This window comes from Phyllobates terribilis, unplaced genomic scaffold (assembly GCF_046119375.1).
Source record: "Phyllobates terribilis strain yellow unplaced genomic scaffold, ASM4611937v1 Scaffold_4__5_contigs__length_816908805, whole genome shotgun sequence".
NCBI lineage: Eukaryota > Metazoa > Chordata > Amphibia > Anura > Dendrobatidae > Phyllobates > Phyllobates terribilis.
This window is the reverse complement of record NW_027362764.1, coordinates 166,108,776-166,136,457: the sequence shown is the minus strand read 5'-3', so window position 1 is coordinate 166,136,457 and position 27,682 is coordinate 166,108,776. Positions and strand designations below refer to the sequence as shown.

The 27,682-nt window shown below is 44.7% G+C and overlaps 1 protein-coding gene across 1 annotated transcript in view; it reads left to right on the top strand.

Moving 5' to 3' along the window:
* The window catches only part of SKAP2 (src kinase associated phosphoprotein 2), a 363,025-nt gene that overhangs the window by 48,540 nt on the left and 286,803 nt on the right, over positions 1–27,682 (top strand). The window contains exon 3 of the mRNA XM_073677891.1: positions 21,295–21,320. Within this exon, the coding sequence (XP_073533992.1) occupies positions 21,295–21,320 (26 nt within the window). The remainder of the gene's footprint in view (positions 1–21,294; positions 21,321–27,682) is intronic.

The window sequence follows — 27,682 nt, the reverse complement described above, 5'->3', positions numbered from 1 at the left end:
AATAATGGAATCCCCCACTACCAGCATCTCTCTGGCCTAATCTTCGCTCCTATTTCCAATTTACTGGAGCAGACACTGCCCCGGCTTTCAGAGGACATGTCTTGCTCAGCAGTGCTACCTCTATACTGACACCCTCCTCATCTGCCAACGTAGCTACTTGATGGAGTGTGTCAGACCAGGACTTCCTGATAATCTTTCTACTGCCTTGCCTCGTGGCACCCAGCTAGCTGCCTCACTGTCCTGCAGCTTTATTACTAACGTCCTCTTCCCACATCTACCTCAGCGAGCACCAGCTCAGTATGCTGCAAACTCATTTCCATATTGTCTATGGATCTGTGTTACCAGCTGCTCATTTAGATCCAGTGTCTGGGCTTCCAAATGTACAATGTGCACTCATCTCGCACAGCAGTATGCACCATAAAATGGCTGGTCAAGCATTGCATACATGCGACAAGCTGTACATTGGATGGCATTGTCTATAATGGATCACATATTACTAATGGGGATTACACAACATAAGAATATAAACAAGTAAATGTATACAGTGAATTAGTGCAAGTTACTCTCGTCTAGACTCCCTGAATCCAAAGTCCTTCAATCACAAGTCATAAACTTATTCCAAATCACACTTAGGAACTAATCACTCACAAGTTCTTCATTCATTGTATTAGAAGCTCTAAATACAGTTGATTTTCCCTTAGCTGCAACACGTCCTGCAACTCACTGCAATATCTGTAAAAAAGATGATAAATTTATTAACTTCATTATATTATTATTAATCATGAAATTGTGAAAGTCACTATATGAGACAGTGTATACGAGGATAACAGGAGGTGGACATCATATATACTATAATGTTTAACCCAATAAAGGGGTTATCTAGCGTTTTTAAACTGATAACCATAAATTATTAACCTCTTCACTCTCCTTGACATATTATTACGTTATGGGATGCGACTGGAACTTGTAGAAGATGGCAGCTATATTGTATATTTGGCATCAAATTAATATCAGTTAATGGTACGTTTGCCGATTGCTGCAGTTAACCTCTCTAAATGCTGTTTCAATCACTGACAGCAGCATTTAAGCACCGCTATCCAGCCCCAACATTAGTTTAGGTGTCGATCCCTTTCCCCCGCAACATGATAACAGGGAGCCAATGGGTTTGTATCACAGGAGGCGACTGGCTGAGGGCCCCAGTGCCTGTCATGTGATCTCTTCTTTGACTTTATAGGAGACCTTCATTTTCACTATATACAACAATACTTCAGTATTGATGTATATAGTACAAGCAATCAAACAATAACAGGATCAAGTCCGCTAGAGTGCTTAAAATCTAATTGGATTCAAGCCCCTTTTCCCCAATTAACAATAAAGAAATGTAAAAAATAAAAAATAGATACATATTTGGTATCACTTCATCCAGAAAGTCTGATCTATGAAAATAGAAAATTAATTAAGCTGATCGGCAAACCAATTTTATTTTTTTCTTTTATAAGAATCTGAATATTTTAAGCCAGTAAAATGGTAAAAAAAAACTATACATGTTTTGTATGAAGTTTAAGAAAGCAGAAGGTAAGGTCCTGAATGGCAGATATGTGCCACCGAGGTGGTTGGCCTCGGTAATGTAAAATCTGTACCAGTAACAGTAGGTTACTCAGAGGATTAATTTGACGGGATTTAGGAGCAACCAAAAGGTTGGGTGAAAAATGTCATTCCCATAATTCAGCCCGGGGCTTACAGGCCTAATAACAACAGCTGGGTTAGCAGAGTGGAATGTGGTGGAGCTGAACAGAGGTGTGTTTGTCTGATGAATGCGTTTAAACTTCTTGCGCTGCTACTGCCTGAAATTCTGAGATTGTTGAGGCTGCTACATTTACTTTGTTTCATTGTGCCTGAAGAAAGGACTGTTTATGTCATTCTATTCATTTGTACTGGAGAAAAGCTGTTTAAAAGCCCTGTGCCGATACGTATCTAAGCGGCTACCAGAGAGTTGAAACCCTACACAAGGTAATTGTACTCACCTGCAAAATCATGTTTCCAGGTAATTTTTACTGCACAATTAGCACCATAAAAATAAGACCCAAACAACAATAGCGGAATTGCATTTTTTTATTTCACCATGTCACCGCACTTGGAATTTTCTTAGTCATTTTCCCTTACTGTTTAAGGTAAAATGAATGGAGTTATTCAAAGCTACAACTCATCTTGCAAAAAGCATGCCCTCATATGTCTATATCAGTTAAAAATAAAAAAGTTATGGCTATTTGAGAAAGGAGAGGGGACAATTAATACGCAAAAGTTAAAATTGGCTGTAGAGGTGGATCCTCTAAGCCACAGTCTGGGTGAGCACATGGATCCCGGGCGTTGATGCATAAAGCAGGGAGACACGTGGGCAGTGAGGATTTGGCACACACAGGAATCTCAGGAGCAGCAGGACAGATGAAGTGGAACCCAGCAGGGATGAATGCAAGCACAAACACAAAAAGCACAGATGGTGGAGCACACCAAACATAGGACTAGAGTCTCAATCCCAAGACACAGGTGTACGTCTTAAAGGGCCTTAAATAGGTCTACGGAAATTATGTCATTAATCCATACCGGGGAACTTGCAAAACCCGATGTGGAGCACAACAGAGGGCAGCGGACTCAGGGGAAGGAAGCAGAGCCGAGGATAACTTTCAACTTCTGATCTGTGTTCAATGTTTTGTTGTGAATAAAATATGGCTATAAGAGATTTCAAAATCATTGCATTCTTGTTTCCTCTACATTTTACACAGCATCCCAACTTTTTTGGAACGGGGGTTGTATACTCGGTGAGGTTTTTGTCTCATTTATATAACAGAGTCATTTTGTTAAATACCTAGAAAGTTCTGAACTGATGAATCTCTTAATAATTTTTGTTGCCAGTCAGAACTTCTTGTTTCCGACACTGAACTCCCAATCCTCTGTATAGACATGAATTTGACTTAAAAAATTCTTTCTGTCCGTGGCCACCACTAGACAGAGCTTAGGAACCTACTGCATGCTGTTATACATTTACCCCAATAATAAAACATTATGCAGTACGTACATAAGCTTCTCTTCTCTAGTGACTACTAAATGTAACCTGCATGACATGTTTTGATTCAGAAAAAATGGTGCTTTGACTTAGGTGACTATATAGAGTATAGCATATTAAGTTGTTAGCACAGAATGTTGAACCTCAAAATAATCTGATGATAAATAGTGAGCAAATGCTACATTATCGAAATAGAAGTAAATTGTAACGTTGTCAACTTTACATTAACTTTTAAATATGGATATCCATTAATGTGAGCAGCTAGGTGATCCACCTTACAAATATAGACTAAGATAAATGCCTCTTTTGACTATATTTATACTTACTGATTAGGAACTGGAACAATTAGAAAATAATCCCATTAGGGTAATTTTGTTAATGTAATTTTTTTTGTCAGCCTTGACATAATAATACTTAACTATAAAAACCTGCCATAAAAATTGTTACAAACATTATCAGAGATGAGCGAATTGATGTGGAGTACCCTAATCCAGCAGCCACATATGTATTCTGTGGCCTCCAGATAGGAGATCAGCGAACCACCTTCTGCCTGTCCATCCTCGGCTCCCGGGAGTGTTGGTATGATGTTAAAAGATAAGGGGCCAAAGCCCCAAAGTACCCCGTCACTTAAAAGAACATCTATACATACAGTGCCTTGAAAAAGTATTCATACCCCGTGAACTTTTCCACATTTTGTCATGTTACACCCACAAATTTAAAGTATTTTATTGGGACTTTATGTAATACACCAACACAAAGCAGCAAGTATTTGTGAAGTGTAAAGGAAATGATACATGGTTTTCTAAATATTTTAAAAATATAAATCTGAAAATTGTGACAAGTATTTGTTTTCATCCCCCTGTATATAATTATCATATACCACTTCTGATGGTATACGAAGACAAAACATTACCATTACCTACACATTAAAACACAATAAAAGACCAATATTACCACTTTAAAAGGCCAATAAACCCTGCTACAACATGATCAGGCGTATGCGCTGACGGGGCCATAGACTAAAATGGTGCCGACCGAGTGAACGTGCGCTCTGTTGTGCATTATTTTCAGGCTTGAACGCCTACTGGAGGTGGACACACAGATGTATAGTGGGGAAAAAAAGTATTTAATCAGCCACCAATTGTGCAAGTTCTCCCACTTAAAAAGATGAGAGAGGCCTGTAATTAACATCATAGGTAGACCTCAACTATGAGAGACAAAATGATAAAAAAAAAACTGAAAATCACATCATCTGATTTGGAAAGAGTTTTTTTTCACATTTTGGTGGAAAATAAGTATTTGGTCAATTACAAAAGTTCATCTCAATACTTTGTTATATATTCTTTGTTGGCAATGACAGAGGTCAAACGTTTTCTGTAAGTCTTCACAAGGTTGGCACACACTGTTGCTGGTATGTTGGCCCATTCCTCCATGCAGATCTCCTCAAGAGCAGTGATGTTTTGGGGCTGTCGCTGGGAAACACGGACTTTCAACTTCCTCCAAAGGTTTTCTATGAGGTTGAGATCTGGAGACTGGCTAAGCCACTCCAGGACCTTGAAATGCTTCTTACGAAGCCACTCCTTCATTGCCCTGGTGGTGTGCTTGGGATCATTGTCATGCTGAAAGACCCAGCCACGTTTCATCTTCAATGCCCTAGCTGATGGAAGGAGGTTTGCACTCAAAATCTCACAATACATGGCCCCATCCATTCTTTCATGTACATGGATCAGTCGTCCTGGTCCCTTGGCAGAGAAACACCCCCAAAGCATGATGTTGCCACCCCCATGCTTCACACTAGGTATGGTGTTCTTTGGATGCAACTCAGCATTCTTTCTCCTCCAAACACGACAAGTTGTGTTTTTACCAAACAGTTCTACTTTGGTTTCATCTGACCATATGACATTCTCCTAATACTCTTCTGGATCATCCAAATGCTCTCTAGCAAACTTCAGACGGGCCCGGACATGTAATGGCTTAAGCAGGAGACACATCTGGCACTGCAGGATCTGAGTCCCTGGCGGCGTAGTGTGTTACTGATAGTAGCCCGTGTAACGTTGGTCCCAGCTCTCTGCAGGTCATTCACTAGGTCCCCCCATGTGGTTCTGGGATTTTTGCTCACCGTTCTTGAGATCATTTTGACCCCACGGGGTGAGATCTTGTGTGGAGCCCCAGATCAAGGGAGATTATCAGTGGTCTTGTATGTCTTCCATTTTCTAATTATTGCTCCCACAGTTGATTTCTTCACATCAAGCTGCTTGCCTTTTGCAGATTCAGTCTTCCCAGCCTGGTGCATGGCTACAATTTCGTTTCTGGTGTCCTTCGACAGCTCTTTCGTCTTCACCATAGTGGAGTTTGGAGTGTGACTGTTTGAGGTTGCGGTCAGGTGTCTTTTATACTGATAACAAGTTCAAACAGGTGCCAGTACTACAAGTAATGAGTGGAGTACAAAGGAGTGTCTTAAAGAAGAAGTTACAGATCTGTGAGAGCCAGAAATCTTGCTTATTTGTAATTGACCAAATACTTATTTTCCACCAAAATTTGAAAAAAAATTCTTTCCAAATCAGACAATGTGATTTTCAGGTTTTCTCATTTTGTCTCTCATAGTTGAGGTCTACCTATGATGTCAATTACAGGCCTCTCTCACCTTTTTAAGTGGGAGGACTTTCACAACTGGTGGCTGACTAAATACTTTTTTTCCCCACTGTAGTAGGCCTCGTCATGTTCACCTCCAGTAGGAGTATACGTCCAAAAATAATGCACGTTTTGCAGGGAAATTGGACGTAAACCCAGATAGGACTAACAAATGAGTGCTAAAACGCAGTGTGAAAGCACCCTAAGTTCTAGCTGACGTTCTTTGTGACTGGGGCCGTTCACTTGTCCCGTCATTTCCATCTGGCCTAGACCTCCATGACAACTTCTTCCATGAGTGACTCATCTACAGTGTTTATAAGAAAGACATATTTGATTTCTCAAATTTCCAGCACCGTCCCCATTTATTCCCAACCTACACAAATTTCTCACCCTGCCTGCACCTGTGGCATGGAACAGTGACCTCAATGCTTTATAAATTGTATTAGTACTATAATTATCTCCTCCCCAAAAAAATGCTACAGTAATAGTAATCATGCCCTCATTGTGCTATCTGGAAAGTAATAAGGACCCCAATGTCCTTAACTTTGAAGGTTACAATGCCCCAAAAGCCCCTTTTAGGTAACAATAACCCCTGAGTGTCTCCTTAAAGTGACAATGCTCTCCAAAAAAGTAATAGTGCGCCAAGAGCCCCCTTAAAAAGTAGTAATGCTTGACTACCTTCCTTAATAACTAATAATGCCCCTTTAGTGCCACAATTAAACCTAACAAGGTCTCTGAAAAGGGGTTGGAAGAGAAAGGGAGAAAAAGCGCGCTATGTGAAGGACCTGATAGGTAGATGTGATGGAAACAGCCAAAAGGCCACTCACCTATTGGAGTTGTGCAACCCTGCACAACTCCGGTGTTAGTGTGAGGATGGAAGGAGCAGGCATGTCTCACCGCAAGGTACAGGTAATTTGGCACACCACGTGCCGTGTGCTGCAGACCGCCGCTCGTGCTCACCGCTTCCAGGTTCCAAAATTGCAGGCCACGTGTCCGCCCACAGATCACGTGACTCAGGATCAGATGTGCATCACCACAGGTCCTGAAAGTTAGGAGAGTGCAGCCCCCAACCACAGGTCCTGAGTTGAGCAGCCAAAGGGGAATTTTATAGTGGGGGGATTTAGGAATGATTAACTAGAATCTGCTCCTGCCGCTAACCCCCAAAGGGGGACTGAAAGTGGTCCAAATTAAATAAAATAAAAAAGCGGTCTATAGGGCGCTAAAAGAATGAACACTAGAGATGAAAAAATTTTTAGGGCTAAAAAATAAATTTAATGAGCCCTTTCCACAACGCGTTTCAATAGTGAACTATCTTCCTCAGGTGAAACAAGGGTATGAGCACAAACATAAAATATATATAGACAAAGATTCACAGTGATTGGTTGATACTAATTAGTTAATCTGGGTCCAAACATAGGAAACCCTTCATGTGCTGGTGCGAAGTGTCCACATTGGTGTAACGGGTCCGGGTGGTGGAACCACTGTGCCGAGGTGCAAGGAGGGACCCAGAGGGGCGTGACTAAGTATCAACCCGAACCGACCCTGGTCGGACGGCAGCAAACGACACCGTGACCAGGGAGGATCCTGGCTGAGGGACCAGGTGCTACTCTGGGGACGACCTTGTAAGAGAGCAGGTGGCTCCCACGGGTCAGATGGCTGGGACTGACTGGTATGACGGATGGACACGGCAAGCAGGCAGAAGTCTCTGGTAGCTGACAGGTGGTCACGGTACGTGACAGCAGAGCAGGTAGTAGTCTCTCGGTTTACCAGGCAGGTGGTCACAGCAAGTGACAGCAGAGCCTCCAGGCAGGCTGGCAGGAAACAGGCGGGCGCTCCCAGGTGAGCGGGCAGACCGACAAGGCAGGTAACAGGCAGGTAACAGGTGGCTCTCCCAGGTGAGCGGGCTGACGGACACAGCAGGTAACAGGCGGGTGCTCCCAGGTGAGCGGTATGACAGACACAGCAGGTAACAGGTGAGCGCTCCCAGGTGAGCGGGCTGACGGACTCAGCAGGTAACAGACGGATGCTCCCAGGTGAGCGGACAGACAGACAGGGCAGGTAACAGGCGGATGCTCCCAGGTGAGCGGACTGGCAGACAGGGCAGGTAACAGGCAGGTAACAGGTGAGCGCTCCAGGTGAGCAGGCTGGCAGGCTCGGCAGGTAACGGGCAGATAACAGGCTAGCAGGCATGACGAGGAGTCAGGCTAGCAGTGGGACCTGAGGGCTGAAGCAGAGATCAGAAACTGTGCAACAACTTTGCTCGGGCACCTCCATTTTGGAGGAGGTGCTTTATATATGGGAGGTCCTCCGGCCATTGGCCGGGGACTCCTTAGGACGGCGCGCGCGGTCCCATTAAGAGAGGGGGAGCGCACGTCTCTGCCTAGCAGTGGGCAGAGACGCCGATGCTACAGTACCCCCCCTTTAGGCCCCCCCTTTTTTAGGCCAGAGAGAAATTTCTCAAGAAGAATCGGGGCGTTGATGTTCTCCCTGGGTTCCCACATTCTCTCCTCAGGACCAAACCCCTTCCAATCCACCAGAAAAAAAGTTCTCCCCCTTACCCTTTTGGTGGCCAGAATACTCTCTACTTCAAAGACGTCCTCAGCAGAAACCCGAGCAGGAGGAGTACCTGGATTGTTGGAAAAAGTATTAAGGATAACGGGTTTGAGGAGAGATACGTGGAAGGAGTTGGGAATGCATAGGGTGGCCGGGAGTTTTAATTTGTAGGCTACTGGATTAATTTGCCTGAGGACTTCGAAAGGACCGATCAATCGAGGACCCAACTTGTAGGAGGGTACTTTGAGCCGCACATGTTTGGAGGAGAGCCAGACCTTGTCTCCTGGACGAAATAGAGGCGGATCCAGACGTCTCTTATCAGCATATCTCTTCATCCACTCGGAAGACAGAAGAGCGGACCTAGTACTCTCTCAAATGGTAGAAAATTCGCTGACAAGAGACTCCGCAGCGGGGTTGTCCACAGAAGCGGAGACGGGAACCGGAATCCGGGGATGTTGGCCACAAACTATAAAGAACGCGGACTTGGAAGAGGATTCGCTCTCATGGTTATTATAAGAGAACTCGGCCCAAGGTAGGAGGTCCACCCAATCGGAATGGTGGGCATTAACGAAGTGCCGGAGGTAGCTGGTAAGGATCTGATTGATCCACTCCACTTGCCATTGGACTGTGGGTGGTAAGCGTAGGAGAAATCCAGGGTGACGTCCAGCAGCTTACATGTGGCTCTCCAGAAGCGTGAGGTGAACTGAACCCCTCGATCCGACACGATGTGGAGGGGTAGGCCATGGAGACGGAAAATGTGGCGGATAAAGTCCTTAGCCAGCTCGGGTGCAGATGGGAGACCAGGCAGGGGAATGAAGTGGGCCATTTTAGAAAAGCGGTCAGCGACCACCCAAATGACTGTACACCCGGCAGAAACAGGAAGGTCGGTGATAAAGTCCATAGCAATGTGCTGCCATGGAGCAGTGGGTACGGGAAGGGGCAGAAGATGACCGGCTGGTAGATGTCTGGGAACTTTGTTGCGGGCACAAGACGAACAGGCCGTGATGAAGTCTACAACATCCTTACGCAGGGTAGGCCACCAGTAATGCCGGGTAATGAGCAGGAAGGTCTTCTTTTGGCCAGCATGGCCAGCTAGTTTAGAAGAATGACCCCAGCGAAGAACCTTCTCACGATCTGGTACAGCTACAAACGTCTTACCGGGTGGAAGACGAGTCAGATCCAAGGGGGCCACATTCATCACCTTGGAGGGGTCGATGATGTGCATAGGCTCCTCCTCTTGATCGGAAGACAGGAAGGATCAGGACAAGGCATCAGCTTTGACATTCTTGTCCGCCGGGTGGAAATGTAAGATGAAGTCGAAGCGGGCAAAAAACAAAGACCACCGGGCCTGACGCGGATTAAGTCTCTGGGCATTTTGGAGATATGCCAGATTCTTGTGATCCGTGTAGATGATCACCGGGTATAAAGCCCCTTCAAGCAGGTAGCGCCACTCTTCCAGCGCCAATTTGACGGCTAGCAATTCTCGGTCTCCTATGGAGTAGTTGCGCTCAGACGAGGAGAAGATTTTGGAGAAGAAGCCGCAGGTTACCATTCTCCTGGTAGAAGATTTTTGGGTGAGTACCGCTCCGGCTCCGGAGGAGGAGGCTTCAACCTCCAGGTAGAATTGTTTATTACAGTCCGGACGCTGCAGGACTGGGGCAGAGGCGAAGGCTTTCTTTAAGGAAAGAAAGGCCTCCTTGGCTTCGGGCGACCATACCTTGGGATTAGCCCCCTTACGGGTGAGCGCAGATATAGGAGTAGTCCGGGACGAGAAGTGTGGGATGAAGAGACGATAGTAATTGACGAAGCCCAAGAATCACTGTATCGCCTTCAACCCCTCCGGACGGGGCCACCTCAGGACAGCAGAGAGCTTCTCGGAATCCATTCGCAAGCCTGTCTGGGAGATAACATAGCCCAAGAATGGAAGGGAGGCCTGGTCGAAGAGGCACTTCTCGTACTTGGCATAGAGGTGGTTCTGCCTGAGTCTAAGCAGGACCTGACGAACATCCCTCCGGTGTGTGGGGAGATCCGGAGAGAAGACCAAGATATCGTCCAGGTATACCACCACGCAGGAGTACAGAAGATCGCGGAAGATGTCATTGACCAGTTCTTGAAAGACGGCGGGAGCATTGCAGAGACCGAAGGGCATCACACGGTACTCATAGTGACCGTCCCGGGTATTGAATGCTGTCTTCCACTCGTCTCCTTGACGGATATGGACCAGGTTATATGCTCCCCGAAGATCCAGCTTGGAGAAGATCCTGGTGCCTTTGAGGATATCAAACAACTCGGAGATGAGCGGCAGGGGGTATTTGTTTTTTATCGTGATTTGATTGAGTCCTCTATAGTCAATACAGGGACGTAGCGAGCCGTCTTTCATTTTGACAAAGAAGAATCCGGCTCCAGCCGGGGGGGTAGATTTTCGAATAAATCCCCTAGCCAGATTCTCTTCAATGTATTCAGACATGGCCCAGGTTTCGGCCGCAGACAATGGCTAGATACGCCCACGGGGCGGAGTGGCGCCTGGTACCAGGTCGATCGGGCAATCATATGGCCTATGGGGTGGCAACGTCTCTGCTTCCTTTTTACCGAAGACGTCCGCATAGGGCCAGTATGGAGCCTGGAGACCGGGTAGATTAGCTGGAGTAGGCGGAGGGCGAGCTGGGCGGACCGGAACCAGGCAGGTCTTATGGCAGCCTGGTCCCCACCGGAGTACTTCACCGGATCGCCAGTTCAATACGGGTTCATGTATCTGTAGCCAGGGTAGACCAAGCAATAGGGAGTGAGAGAGTCCGGACAGCACATGGAATGAGATTTCCTCAGAGTGCAGCATTCCCACTTGCAGGGTTATGGGTTCAGTGACGAGCAGGATGGTCACCGGGAGAAGTCTTCCATCCACGGAGGCGACTGACAATGGTTCAGCCAGGGGCTTGGTGGGAATACGGTATCTCTCTACCAAAGACTTGGAGATGAGGTTTCCAGCAGCTCCAGAGTCCAGGTGGGCGATTTCAAAGTGGCGATTCTCTCCCCAAGAGATAGAGACAGACAAGGTTAGAGATGGAGAGGGCTTACTTTTGTCTAGGACAACCTCTCCAAGCGGACCTAGACACTGGAGTTTTCCGGCTTCTCCGGGCAGGAACGGATCAGGTGCTTTTTACTGCCACAATAGAAACAGCTCCCCTCGGTTCGGCGTGACTCTTGGCGAGATTTGACCATCTTTGTCTGGTCGATCTGCATGGGCTCGGGTGAGTGTGCCCGGGGAGTGACAGATGAGGAGACAGGTCTCTGGAAAGTAGGAGCAAGGCGGGGAAACCTCCTCTCACGGGTGGTCTCTTTGGTACGTTCCTCGAACCGGATGTCAATTCGGGTAGCTTGTGTCACCAAGTCATCCAGGGTGGTTGGAATGTTCCGACCGGCAAGTTCGTCTTTAATCCAACCGGAGAGGCCCTCCCAGAAGACGGACACCAGGGCCTCGTTATCCCAGGCAAGCTCAGAAGTGAGGGTACGGAACCGTATGGCATATTGGCCCACGGTGAGACTCCCTTGGCGGAGACGTAGCAGAGAGGAGGCTGACGAGGTCTTTCGTCCCGGTTTATCGAAGACTTTCCGGAAAGCAGTGAGGAAAGCTGACAAGTTGGATACCAGGGGATCCCCTCTCTCCTACAGGGGATTTAGCCAAGCCAGTGCTTCCCCAGTGAGATGGGACATGTTGAAGGCCACTTTGGCCCGGTCGGTGGTAAAGTGATGTGCCAAGAGTTCAAAGTGCAGGGTGCACTGGTTAATGAAGCCTCGAGCCAAGGCGGGGTCTCCACCAAAACAAGGCGGTGCAGAGAGCCGGGGACCCGCACCGGTTACCATGGTATTGATGGGCAGCGGCGCTGCCGGGGCGTGAGTCGTACGACTGGAGGCAGGTCCTGGTGGAGCAGTCAGTATGTCCAGGTGGGAGTTGACATTACGCAGGTGGTTCAGGATGGATTCCTGTTGGGATCTCTGAAGGGAGACTTTGTGGAACAGGTCAGAGAGCGAGGGAGCTTGGGTGCCACCGGGTTCCATGGCCCGAGCAAACTGTAACGGGTCCGGGTGGTGGAACCTCTGTGCCGAGGTGCAAGGAGGGACCCAGAGGGGCGTGACTAAGTATCAACCCGAACTGACCCTGGTCGGAAGGCAGCAAACGACACCGTGACCAGGGAGGATCCTGGCTGAGGGACCAGGTGCTACTCTGGGGACGACCTTGTAAGAGAGCAGGTGGCTCCCACGGGTCAGATGGCTGGGACTGACCGGTATGACGGATGGACACGGCAAGCAGGCAGAAGTCTCTAGTAGCTGATAGGTAGTAGTCTCTAGGTTTACCAGGCAGGTGGTCACAGCAAGTGACAGCAGAGCCTCCAGGCAGTCTGGCAGGAAACAGACGGGCGCTCCCAGGTGAGCGGGCAGACCGACAAGGCAGGTAACAGGCAGGTAACAGGTGGCACTCCCAGGTGAGCGGGCTGACGGACACAGCAGGTAACAGGCGGGTGCTCCCAGGTGAGCGGTATGACAGACACAGCAGGTAACAGGTGAGTGCTCCCAGGTGAGCGGGCTGACGGACTCTGCAGGTAACAGACGGATGCTCCCAGGTGAGCGGACAGACAGACAGGGCAGGTAACAGGCGGATGCTCCCAGATGAGCCGACTGGCAGACAGGGCAGGTAACAGGCAGGTAACAGGTGAGCGATCCAGGTGAGCAGGCTGGCAGGCTCGGCAGGTAACGGGCAGATAACAGGCTAGCAGGCATGACGAGGAGTCAGGCTAGCAGTGGGACCTGAGGGCTGAAGCAGAGATCAGAAACTGTGCAACAACTTTGCTCGGGCACCTCCATTTTGGAGGAGGTGCTTTATATATGGGAAGTCCTCCGGCCATTGGCCAGGGACTCCTTAGGATGGCGTGCGCGGTCCCTTTAAGAGAGGAAGAGCGCACGCACGCCCTAAGCACAGAGCCCGGGAAGGAGCGCGCGCCGGCAGCAGCGAGGAGGGGAGCGCAGGAGGATGCCGCGCCAGGAGCGGGAAGGTGAGAGGAACGGCGTCTCTGCCTAGCAGTGGGCAGAGATGCCGATGCTACAATTGGTTTCACATAAGCCACCTACACATAAATACAAAAAATCGAAACATATTAAGTAAGATATAGAGTGAAGTAATACATGTTAAAAAACAGTTATTCAAACCTGCATCATAAAAAAGAGAAAAAAAATTTAGGACCCCATTTTAGGACCCTTTATACCTAACAAGCATTAGGTAACAAGCCGAGCATTATTTATAGGAAGAACAGAAATTTGCGAAACTTAATAGCACCAAGTAATACATCCCTGAAATCTAGAATACAACCCTCACAAGAGGGCGTCTGTTCGGGGTGTCTTCCATGTAATATGCCTAAATGTTTGTGTTGTAGAGTCATTCAAAATGGTAATCAAAAGAATTTTTCATCATATACCACAGGAAATTTTTTTTCTATCAAACACAATGTGAATTGTCAGTCGACACATGTGATCTATTTACTTGAGTGCACTTGCAACCTCCAGTACGTGGGTCGAACGATACAAACTATGCAAGCACGTCTAAATAAACATAGACATAACATTCGAATAGGTTATCAATTACAAAGCGTATCCAAACATTTTAGTATTGTTCATCAAAAAGATCCAGGAGATATGAGGCTTACTATTATAGACCACATACCTGATACTGTCCCCGACCGATTAGTGAGTTTGATTAATAAAGAAAGTTTTTGGATCTTCAAGTTGGGCACGTTGGCCCCTGAGGGTCTGAATTTGGCCCTTGAAAATGTAACCAGCTCTTAAGGTCATTTCCTTCTCCTTTCTAATGGATTATTATTGCTATGTTTTAAATGTGTTTTTTTTTTCTATTTTTTATGATGCAGTTTTGAATAACTGTTTTTTAACATGTATTACTTCACTCTATATCTCACTTAATATGTTTTGATTTTTTGTATTTATGTGTAGGTGATTTCTATGAAATTGATGTAGGCACTACAGATGTATTTTTGTATAACTGTTTATCAACATGTATTGCCATATTCTATACCTTATCCAATGTGTTTTTGATACTTTGTATTCATGTGAAGGTGGCTTATGTGAAACCAATGTGGACACTTCGCACCAGCACATGAAGGGTTTCCTATGTTTGGACCCAGGTTAACTAATTAGTATCAACCAATCACTGTGAATCTTTGTCTATATATATTTTATGTTTGTGCTCATACCCTTGTACCACCTGAGGAAGATAGTTCACTATCGAAACGCGTTGTGGAAAGAGCTCATTACATTTATTTTTTAGCCCTAAAAATTTTTTCACCTCTATTGTTCATTCTTTTAGCGCCCTATAGACCGCTTTTTTATTTTATTTAATTTGGACCACTCTGAAAAGGGGTTTACATAGAGATAAAAGCAAAATCCCTAATGGGGCCACCTCCCCACAGAGTTAGTAAAGTCATGATGCATAGGTGCCTACCCCCAAACATCTAAAGACTAGGAGAGATACATGTATTGTTGCACTTATACTGTAATGTTGACCCTTTTAAAGCCTCTTAGTGTTCTCACCTACTATAATGCCACTTTCATGCCCCCTATGGAGTATGATTACTCCAAAAGTGGCACCAACACATATTATGATGACTTCAAAGGTGCCCCCAATGATGTCCCCATAGCGCCTCAAATACAGTATAATGTCACGACAGTGACTTCCCACAATATAACCTCCAGTCACCACCACAGTACAATACCCACAAAATCCCCACACAATATAAATTCCCCAGCCTCCCACACAATATGATGCCCCCAAAACCCATACACAACATGATGTCCCCGCAGCCCACTTCCACACATGGTATGATGCCCCCACAGCTCTACTACACAGTATGATGCCCCCACTGCCTTATACACAGTACATTGGTCCACCCAGCTCCCACACAGTATGATATAGTTTCCTTCACTGTAGGGCTACTAGTAGGGAGCTGGCCACACCCCCACAATGCCCCTTCACCGTGGACTGTAGACAGGGCGACATTATCAGGGGGCTGGTGTGACAGCAGCTGCTCCTCACTGCTCACCCCTCTGGCTGGGACATTACAGCAGTGTGCAGCTCCATGCAGTGGTAATATTAGCCAGTCTGATAATAGCAGTTTCTCTGCATAAAACGGGGGGCTTGGCCACATTCCCTCTTTTCAGGCTGGCTGTTACTCACAGGGGGGAGTAGCACACTGGTGTATGTTGTAATGTCCCAGATGGGAGGGGGGAGCAGTGAGGAGCGGCTCCTGCCACACAGAATTACAAGTGTTATAAAGATAATATAAGTGCACTGGGCATCTCATCTTTATAGTTTATGAGGGCAGGGACAGTACAACATTTTTTTATCTCCCCGGAGTACCCCATTAATGAATGTTATTTTCATCTGGTATTCATCTGAACAATTAAGCACTATGGCACTTTATATGTATGCCATGATATTGTATTTTTCACTTATATGCAATCTCATGTATGTTCACTTGACTTTATTCCTGTATACTTTACAACAATTCTGTAATTGGACTTTATATGTATTTTTGCTAATGATGCACAATTATGCTGTTAATCACTTTTTCTATAAATATATGGCTAATGCACTTTGTTATTGCTTGAAGAAGGATCACACTTCTGAACTGAAACATCGCCACTATGGGCTTAATAAACCACTCTTTTTGCTCCTTTGTGGAGTGCTGCTTATAGTTGTTGCTATTCATCTGGATGGTTTGGTTATTGCCAGGGAGGCTTTGCACCCAAACCTTCTCTGTGCTGCTCCTTTTTTTAATCTATCTATCTACAGCAATGGCTGAAAGTGTTGGCACAATTGAAATTGTTCCAAAAAGTGAAGTATTTCACCCAGAAAATTATTGCAATTACATATGTTTTGTTATACTCATGTTTATTTTCCTTGTGTGTAATGGAACAACACAAAAAAACTGAGAAAAAAAGGCAAATTGGACATCATTTCACACAAAACCCCAAAAATGTGCTGAACAAAATTGTTGGCACCTTTCCAAGATTGTAGATAAACAACTTTGTTTCAACGATGTGATGCTCATTCAAACTCTCCTGTAGCAAGTAACAGGTGTGGGCAATATGAAAATCACACCTGAAACCAGATAAAAAGGGGAGAAGTTGACTCAATCTTTGCATTGTGTGTCTGTGTGTGCTACTCCAAGCATGGAGAACAGAAGAGGAGAAGGAAACTGTCTGAGGACTTAAGAAACAAAATTGTTGAAAAATATCAAGGTTACAAGTCCATCTCCAGATATCTTGATGTTCCTTTGTCCACGTTGTGCAACATAATCAAATAGTTTACAAGCCATGGCACTATAGCTAATCTCCTTGGATGTGGACGGCAGAGAAAAATTGATGAAATGTTGCAACGCAGGATAGTCCGGATGATGGATAATCAAGTTCCAAAGAAATTCAAGCTGTCCTGCAGGTTCAGGGTACATTAGTGTCAGTGTCAGTGCGAACCATCCATTGACATTTGAATTAAATGAAACGCTATGGCAGGAGACCCAGGAGGACCCCTCAGCTGACATAAAAAAACTAGACTGCAGTTTGCCAAAATGTACGTGAGTAAGCTAGAATCCTTCTGGAAAGTGTCTTGTGGATAGATGAAACCAAGATAGAGCTTTTTAGTAAAGCACATCATTCTACTATTTACCGAAAACAGAATGAGGCCTACAAAAAAAAGAAGACAGTTCCTACAGTCAAATATGGTGGAGGTTCCAAGATGTTTTGTGGATGTTTTGTTGGCTCTAGCACTGGGTGCCTTGACTATGTGCAAAGCAGGGGCGGAACTACCGCCCGTGCAGCCGGTTCATTGAACGGGGGCCCCGAGGGAGAGGGGGCCCCTCCAGCCTCCAGCAGGGCCGCCATCAGGGCATGTCTGCCCTGACTCCAGTGTGGGGCCCAGCCGGTAGGGGCCCCTTTGGAGCCCCGTTGGGGGACCCCTCTTGTTAGTCTCTCTCCTCATGGGGCCCCCGGCCCCATGCTAAGCGCCGGGTCCGGGACATCTCAGCGCTGCGCTGCGCTCCTGCGGCAGCTCCTTCATGATTCCCCTGATTTCCGGTCATGTGACGGCGCCGTCACATGGCCGGAAGTCAGGAGAACCTGCTGTCAGCGATTTGGACGAGCGCCAGGATTCTGCAGGGATCGCATGGGGGTAAGTATAACAAGTTTTGTTTTTTTCAAAATACAATTTACTAGGAGTGGGGGGAATGGGAGGTGTGTGTGTGTGTGTGTGTGATAAGAGATGCACATGGGGGGGGGGGAGATGATAAAAGATGCACATGGGGTGGGGGGGATGAGAGAGGTGCACATGTGGGGGGAGGGGGATGAGAGAGGTGCATGTGGGGGGAGGGGGATGAGAGAGGTGCACGTGGGGGGAGGGGGATGAGAGAGGTGCACGTGGGGGGGAGATGATAAAAGATGCACATGGGGTGAGGGGGATGAGAGAGGTGCACATGTGGGGGGGGATAAGAGATGCACATGGGGGGAGATAAGAGATGCACATGGGGGGGGGATAAGAGATGCACATGGGGGGAGATAAGAGATGCACATGGGGGAGGGGGATAAGAGATGCACATGGGGGGATGAGAGAGGTGCACATGTGGGGGGATGAGAGATGCACATGGGGGGGATGAGAGATGCACATGGGGGGATGAGAGATGCACATGGGGGGGATGAGAGATGCACATGGGGGGATGAGAGATGCACATGGGGGGATGAGAGATGCACATGGGGGGATGAGAGAGGGGCACATGGGGGGGAGGGGGATGAGAGAGGGGCACATGTGGGGGAGGGGGATGAGAGAGGGGCACATGGGGGGGTGGTGAGAGCTGCACATGGGGGGGATGAGAGAGGGGCACATGTGGGGGAGGGGGATGAGAGAGGGGCACATGTGGGGGAGGGGGATGAGAGAGGGGCACATGTGGGGGAGGGGGATGAGAGATGTGCACATGGGGGGTGGTGAGAGCTGCTCATGGGGGGATGAGAGCTGCACATGGGGGAATTGGGAGAAAATGAGCTGCACATGGGGGAATTGGGAGTAGGGGGATAATGAGCTGCACATAATGAATGTGGGGTGGGGGAGAGTAAATGATAAATGACGATGGGGTGGGGAGAGCACGGACATGATATAATGAATTGGGGCAGGGGGTGCATGTAAATAATGAATGCAGGGAGCAGGAAGTATAGAGTAGAGGTTCTAATTAAATTATATATTAAGTGCCTATTTACAGTTAATGGGGGCACCGTGGTGGATTACAATTTATATTTGGAATGGTAGGTTGCATAATAACTAACCATATATTGATGGTGGATGCACGTCTGTATTCAGCTGCGTAATGTAGAAGTTGGGGAATGTGCTCTAGATAACTGTGTTATTTTATGCAGAGACGAGTCCTGGCTGGAAGACGTGATGGCGGTCTGTGCTGGATGAAGGAGAAAAGCGTAGCTGAAGGACTTCACCTAGAGACGTCACCAGTGAGTCAGTGCATTACATGTACACTTACACTATATACTATGTACCGGGCTCCTGTGTATAATGTCACTGGTGATCACTGTATTACCTGTACACTATATACAGAGCTCCTGTGTATAATGTCACTGGTGATCACTGTATTACCTGTACACTGACAATATATACGGAGCTCCTGTGTTTAATGTCACTGGTGATCCCTGTATTACCTGTACACTATATACAGAGCTCCTGTGTATAATGTCACTGGTGATCCCTGTATTACCTGTACACTATATACAGAGCTCCTGTGTATAATGTCACTGGTGATCACTGTATTACCTGTACACTGACACTATATACAGAGCTCCTGTGTATAATGTCACTGGTGATCACTAGATTACCTGGACACTTACATTATACATACCATGTATAGAGCTCCCGTGTATAATGACACTTATGGTAATATTAGTAATGTGGTGGTAATATTAGTAATGTGGTGGTAATATGTGGTCTGGTCATGGTGTGGCAGTTTTTCTCCCTTCTGTGTGGTATTATTCGGTCACTATGTTGTGGTAATATGTGGTCTGGTGATGGTGTGGCGGTATTCCCTGTATGTGGTATTATTGGTCATTTTAAAAAAAAATGTATATGACACATTCCCTTAAAGAAAACTAAATAAAAATATATCTAAAAAGAGTATTGGATATTTTAAGAAAATTTTAATAGGTTAGAGTAGGGCCCAGCCAGAAGAGTCTACCTTATCGTGGTGGCGGCTTTAAAAATCTTTTGGCCAAAACAAAAGCTGTTGGCTATGTATGTGGCACCGTCACATGGCCGAACGTCAGGAGAGCCTGGTGGCAGCGACGTGGACGAGCGCCAGGATTCTGCAGGGATCGCATGGGGGTAAGTATAACAAGTTTTATTTTTCTTAAATACAATTAATTAACTAGGAGTGGGGGGATGAGAGATGCACATGGGGGGGGTGAGAGATGCACATGGGGGGGTGAGAGATGCACATGGGGGGGATGAGAGATGCACATGGGGGGGATGAGAGATGCACATGGGGGGGATGAGAGATGCACATGGGGGGGTGAGAGATGCACATGGGGGGGTGAGAGATGCACGGGGGGGGGATGAGAGATGCACGGGGGGTGAGCTGCACATGGGGGGGTGAGAGCTGCACATGGGGAGGTTATGTTTACATAACTTTGTTGCCTTATGAAGCGCAGGGGGGGCCCCCAAAAATTTCTTGCACAGGGGCCCACTACAGTCTGTGTCCGCCCCTGGTGCAAAGCATCATGAAATCTGAAGATTACCAAAGGATTTTATGTCACAATGAAGCGCCTAGTGTCAGAAAGCTGGGTTGGCATCCTAGGTCATGGGTGTTCCAGCAGGACAATGACCCCAAACATACTTCAAGAAACAACCAGAAATGGATGGAAACAAAACTCTGGAAAGGTCTTAAGTGGCCAGCAATGAGTCTGGATCTAAATCCCATTGAAAACCTGTGGAGAGATCTTAAAATTGCAAATGGGAGAAGGCGCCCTTTAGATATGAGAGACCTGGAGCAGATTTCAAAAGAAGAGTGGTTCAAAATTTCAGTTGAGAAGTGTAAGAAGCTTATTGATGGTTATAGGAGACGATTGATTGCAGTTATTCATTCCAAAGGGCGTGCAACCAAATATTAAGTTGAGGGTTCAACAATTTTGTACGGCCCATTTTTGGGGGTTTTGTGTGAAATGATGTCCACGTTGTCTTTTTTTCTCTGTTTTTTTGTGTTGTTCCATTGTTTCAATACACACAAAGGAAATAAACATATGTATAACAAAACATGTGTAATTGCAGTAATTTTCTGGGAGAAATACTTCATTTTCTGGAACAATTTCAAGGGTGCCAACACTTCTCTCCATAAATGTATCTATCTATCTATTTATCTATCTATGTATGTATCTATCTATTATCTATCCCAACTCCGTACCCTCCAATACTAATAGAATAAAGCAGGCAGTACTCCAAGGGGGGTACTGTTATAGACCCATAGCCAAGGGATGTTTTGGTTCTCTAATTATGTCTTTCGAGCCTTAATATCTGAATATATGGTTTCTCTTCCATGTATATGCTACCATTTCCCCAGACCATTCTAGCATTGGCATTTATTACACTTTTACACAATTCGGGCCATTGATAATTGTTAATTTAAAGGCAATAAAATGAGTATAAGTAGAAATTTGGTAATTATATTTGAATAATATGTTTGTTAGAGATCAACCAATTTACATAGTTTGGAATGGCTATATAACACTAAAATGCTTATGAATCCTGACTAATGGCACAAACGACACAGTTAATGTCAGCCGTTCTGACACCTCTAGGGCGAAAGTTCTGCATTTTATTACCTACTATACTTAGAATAATTATAGCCAGGCATATTATCTCAGATTACATAATGGATTTCTTTTTCTAATTAACAGAAGTATGGCCTGATAATATGATTATCCTTACATCAGTTTTCTTTCTTTTTCAGCTACCCACAGGAATTCCATGATAAAGGTAATGCTTGGTGACCCACCGTCCCCTTACATTGTATAGTACAGCTACAGACAAATACAAATTCAGTGTCTGGAGCAAACATGCAGAAATGAGGATCACAGCACACCCTGCTGGTAGAGAATTGCACTGCAACTGAAAGTAGTTTTTTTTTTTTTTTTTTTTCTCAAGGAACTTCTCTTGCATAATCATTAACTATTAATGTACTAGTACAGTTTCATGGCTGAAGATTATTTATCTGTGTTTTATAAAATTATGACAATCCAAAAGTAAATTCATGCAATGAATATATAATTCTAATCTCTTAGACTATATTGTATTGCCATGTTTTTCCAGTCTTTAAGCCATTAACTGAAACTAAATGCAAAAAAAAAATCGCAAATGTGGCAAATAAGAATTGCAGTTTAATCAACCTTTATAATTTTATTTTTAACAGTTTCCTATTATATATGTATTTTGTCAGCCAGAAAACTTCAGAAATGTTGCTTAAGGCTGTGTGCCCACGTAGCATTTTTCAAGCGTATATGCTGCGGAATTTCCGCAGCGTAAATGCTTGAAAAACGCATGTATATCCGCACCCCATGGTCCCCAATGGGATTCCGCAAGTTCTATGCACATGTTGCGGATTTTTCCGCAGCGTTTATGCCGCGTTCAAAAATCCGCAGCATGTCATTTAATTTTGCGTTTCCGCAAGCGGAATTGCCTTAGTCCAATGCATAAAAAACGCAAGGCAATTCCGCGTGTGGAAAACGCGTGATAAACGCGCGAAAAATGCGCGATAAACGCGTGCGGAATTCCGCATGCGTTTTTCCGGGAGAGGACTTGCATTTATGCAGCAGAAATTTTCTGCTTCATAAATGCAACGTGGGCACATAGCCTTATACTTTTTCTACGCTGTCATTGGAACTGTTTTCATACTGATTATCAAAAGTTTTCATAGAATTACCGATGTGCGAGCAAATATTTATATTATATTGACTTTTCAACAAGATCATACCTGAATATTTGTGTATATTCTGGCTAATAGCACATCTAAGTCAGGTCTTTGTGTCTGGTCAGATTTAGATGTTTTGCTTCACAACAGCCTCATCATTATAGGAATAACTTACCTTTATTTCTTACTATTCCTATTGCTGCTGTACCATCCACTCCGTCTCGTATACAATACATCCATAATGATGTCACATCAATCTGCAACAATTGGTCAGATAAGGTCACTCTAGATAACAACATAAGTATCCATTTAAATAGTGTAGGGCAGTAGATACACAGTAAGGTAAGTGTATAGAGACGTTTAAAGGGGAATTCCGATCTCCAAGATCCTATCCCAGTATGTAGTAGGTGTAATAATAATAATAATAATATTATCAAATACCTCAAATTACAAATGTTGTATAGTTCTCCTGATTCGCTATGTTGCTTACCCCATGTGCAGGGCATTGCAGTAGTTTAAGTATCCATGGTTATGACCGCTAACAACCAACGAACTGTAACTGTAACCATGGATACATAAGGTCCTGCAATGCCCTGCACATGGGGTAAGTGACATAGCGAATCAAAGAACTATACTACATTTCTAATTGGAGGTATTTGCTAATATTATTATTATTAGTACACCTACTACATATTGGGATAGGATCTTGGAGATTATAATACCCCTTTAAGGGTATGTTCACACAGTGTTTTTTTGCGTTTTTTTATCCACATGAAAAACATAGACTATTGACAGGAAATATGCTGATTATATTACTCACATTTTTTTATTCGTTTTTTGTGTGGCTTATTGATGGGTTTATGATGTATTTTTTATGCGTTGATTTGATTGGGTAAAAAAATATTCATCAATAACGCTAAAAGAATTAACATGCTGCCGTTTAAAAAAAAAAAGCACCGCAGCTCAAAAAATGCAAGGAAAGAAAACTCACCATGTGACTGAGATTTTATAACTCTCATTTATTTGCTGTTATTGTAAAACGTTATGTTTTTTAAGCACAAAAAAAAACTCACAGAAAAAACGCAGCAAAAACGCTACTTGCGATTAAGCCTTAAGGAGAATGTGTCATCAGAAAATAATCTATTGTTTAAATCAGGTGTTTGTTTTAAATATATTTTGAAAAAACTTTTGGAGATTTTTTTTTCCAGAATCCACACTAAAATTAAAAATAAGAATTTTTTTTTTAAATAATTGGGGGAAACAGGGAAATTGTTGAGGAGATTTTTTTTTTCAAATAAAGATTTTTTTCTGTGTGTTTTTTTCAAATAAAATATTTTTGGGTGTGTTTTTTTTCTCTTTTTACTTACAGGGTTAGTAATTGGGGTGTCTGATAGACGCCTCCCCATTACTAACCTCGGGGCTTGATGTCAGTGGACATTACACAGCTGACATCAACCCCAAAATATTACCCCGCTTGCCGACGCACCAGGACAAGAAGTATGAGCCGGGCAAAGTGCCAGAATTGGTGCATCTAATGGATGTGCCTTTTCTGGGGCGGCTGTGGGCTGCTATTTTTAGGCTGGGGAGGGCCAAATATCCATGGGCCTTCCCAGCCTGAGAATTCCATCCCCTAGCTGTCTGCTTTAGCTTGGATGATTATTAAAAATGGGGGGGACCCCACGCCGTTTTTTTAAAAATTATTTAAATAATTTAAATAAAACCTCGTGTGGGCCCACTATTTTTAATAGCCAGCCGAGATAAAGCAGACAGCTGAGGGCTGCAGCCCGCAGATGTCTGCTTAACCTGTGTTGGTTATCAAAAATATAGGGGACCCCACGTCTTTTTTTTTTTTACATGGTTCACCAGCCAATCACAGCCATGCCAATACTTGGCATGGCTATGATGAGACCGGAAGTGACCACACAGGAAAAGCTTGTTGGTTGGCTGCGCTGCAGTCTTTCAACAAGCTTTGTTTGGGCTGCTGAAACTGAACAGTAAGACCTATTTCAAATGTCCGGATATTTCCAGCACTGGAAAAACCAGTACTGGAGATATCCATGTCCGTATGTACCTGTGTGGAATCAGTGGTACAGATAGTGCTGTCTCCAAGTGCCGGGTGCTGAAGGAATCTCTCATCATTCGATCAGCACCAGCAAGGGACAATGTTGAGAGTAGTATTCTGCTCCTGATGTCCCCAAAACCTGTAAAACTAAGAATAAAATAAAGAAATTTGCGGCGTGCAAAATACGGACATGTCAGCATGTTTTGCCCATGGAGACACAGTCCGTGTAAACACACTGGCATGTGCGAGGACCCATTCATTTGGATGGGTCTACATGTGTAAGTGTCTCCAGTACGTGTGAAAACTGGCACCACATATACTGGAGACACTGATGTGTGAAAGAGGCCTTACAAAGACTTCTGTGAGAAGTCCTTGCCCGGGGTCTGTGCACGGACACTAGATGTCCTGTACGGACCCCAAACTTTACTATTCGGATTCACCCATTTTTAATTGTAATAAGAAAACATTGAAAAAATTAAAATAAATATATATATATATATATATATATATATATATATATATATATATATATATATCTCAAAAACCTGATTTTAAACAATAAGTCATTTTCTGATGACACATTCACTTTAATGTTTTAGTTTTTAAGCTAAGTACCACTGCATTGTCACAGAATACAGGACTGACTGTGCTCAGCCACCAGACTAAAGTCACATGCATAGATGGACAAAGTTCATATTGCTAGTAAAGCCAGGAGGTGCTACCCTCAACATCAAAACTGAATGTCTTTGTATGTATCTTTGAAGGGTGCCACTTTTTAAAAGTGTTAGTAGACAGTTCATTTGTGGTGGCACAACACCTTTAACTCAGCATTCTCACAAATCTTACATTTTACAAAGGACAACCCAAGGCATTCACTGGGAATGTTAGTTATTGTTAGATATTGTTCTAATGTTTTAGTTGATTCAATAGCTTTTAGTGGCAAATTGGTGTCATTAGTAAAACTTAAAGTTATAAAAAACTAAAGACAGACATGTCCTTAGAGCCAGATGTTCGTAATTTCTGCCAAACCTACATGTATATTCTATGGCTCTAGGGTCTGTAGATAGGGTATGTAGTTTACTCACAGAGCTTCCACATACAGTATAATTGTTTAGCCTTATGGACAGTGAATAGGTATGCAATAAACACTCCGGGAGAGGATTTCCTACCACAAGAAGAGTATTGTGTACATGAAATTCTCGTGTAATGTATTTCCTCTTTAGTAAATGATTCTCGGAAGATTCTGTAGCGGAATTTAACCTGGCAAATCAATTGAGCATGGCTAAATATCTATCTATCTATCTATCTATCTATCTATCTATCTATCTATCTATAGCTATCTATCTATCTATCTTTACAATTCCCTTCACCTGGAGTAAAGACTCAGTTTGCAGTTTTTACTGGTATCAAAATAATCTGGTTGTCACGATTAATCTGGTTGTCACGATTCCACCACTCATGGTGTCCTATGGACGCTATGAATGATAGCTCTGCCACCATATGGGATCAAGGGCTAGCTGAGCTGTCAGGTTTGTGAGTGATAGCTAAACTGCCCAATCTGAGGCAGAGATGTGAGTATTGTGATTGACAATTCAGCTATCCTGTCTGGTTTGATCTGTGGGATCTCCTCCAGGCGCCATCCTTCTGGGTGATTTCAGGGCTCTTTAACATTCTGACAATTGTCAGACCATTGCCAGTTGTAGCTTTGTTCAAGAGGTGTGTGTTTACTCTGAGTTGTATTCTGATCTCCGTTGACAACCTTGGATTACCGTTTGACTCACCCCTTTGTTTTGATCCGCTACCTTTCTAATACTCTGATCTTGGACTGTGACCTGACTACGCTTTTTATTTTTCCCTTTGTCTATCACGAGCCATCATGGTACTGACCCCAGACCTCTTGACTATCCTGCCTCACAGCAAGTCCGTAAGTAGTGACTAGCATCCCATTGAGTAGTGACTAGTGTCACACTGGCAAGGGCAAAATGTGCTTTGCTGACACTCTCTTATGGCACCCACCACCTTGGCCACATGCCATCTACTCAGAGCTATTCCACCTCCTTAACTGTGGAGAAATCTTATCCAGTGTGGTTTGGCAATCTTGTATCAAGTTTTTGATATAATTTCTACCATTACAACTATGCAGCATTGAACCATTACTGTGACCTTTAGTTGCCTTAGAACTTAAAATTAATTTCTAAGCTAATTAATAGTTATTATTTTAGCAGTTAGAATTTTGATTTTCTGATACAGAGCTCCAAATCTCCTTATAAAACACATTTTTAATCTACAGCCCCCATTAGAGGGAGGTTAGCTTACTACATACTGTTAAACATTAAAGGGGTTGTACAGTCAAAAGTGATAAGTCTGCGGTCACTCTGTGTGACCCTCCAACGCAGGCACTATGCACTGCGGGGATTCGCTGGTTTCAGATGTGGTAACAGAGGGTATGTACTATATGTGTTATACATACCCCTGGCCAGTGGGCGTGGCCTCACTCTCCATACACTTGTATTGAGCCAGGCCGCGCCTTCTAGTTGGACGCGCCCACTGGCTGCCCGCGTCATTAGATGGGGTGTGGCCTCGCTCCACATGCTTGTATAACTTATACATACCCCCAGTTACCGGGTCTGAAACCGGTGAATCCCTGCAGCGCACAGTGACTATGCTGGGGGGATTCATAAGTCTGCAGTCACACAGAATGACTACAAACTTATCACTTTTGACCGGCCAACCCCTTTAAGCTCAGTATTAAAACAGTATGCAGTAAACTCTGATGCTCCCTCTAGTGGTAGACATAGGTTTGAAATCCATGTCTGTGGAGAGGATTTGGAATATTATATTAGAAAACAAATCTGTAACCACTATAAAAATATATGGAGAATTTAGCCCCTTTCTGCACCCTGATGTGCGTGCCACGCAGGGTTACAGTATATGGAGTGGACTCAGGAGCTGAGCCTGACCCATACAGGTTGGGTGTCAGCTGTGTTATACAGTCGGCACCTACCTCTAACAGGAGTGAATGAACCTAGGTCCCATTGCTGCTGTTTAACCATTTAGATGATGCTGTCCATCACTAACAGCAGCATTTCTATGGTTTCTTAAAGGAGTTGTCCAGGTTTGTCTTTAAAACTGTGCTCACGCTATGTGGTTGCAGACTTGTGAATCCTCACATTGCACACAGCGTGATATGTCAGGATTCTTTGTCGCCTGGAGCAGGCGGTCATGTGACTGTAAGTATGGGATATGCACATCTCCGGCATCATTCCTACTAGACCTCGTTCAATCTCAGTGAATTGAGCAATGCTACGCACGTCACATGACCGCCTGGTCTCGCCACTGGCACCGGAGAATCCTGACAGCGCACGCTTG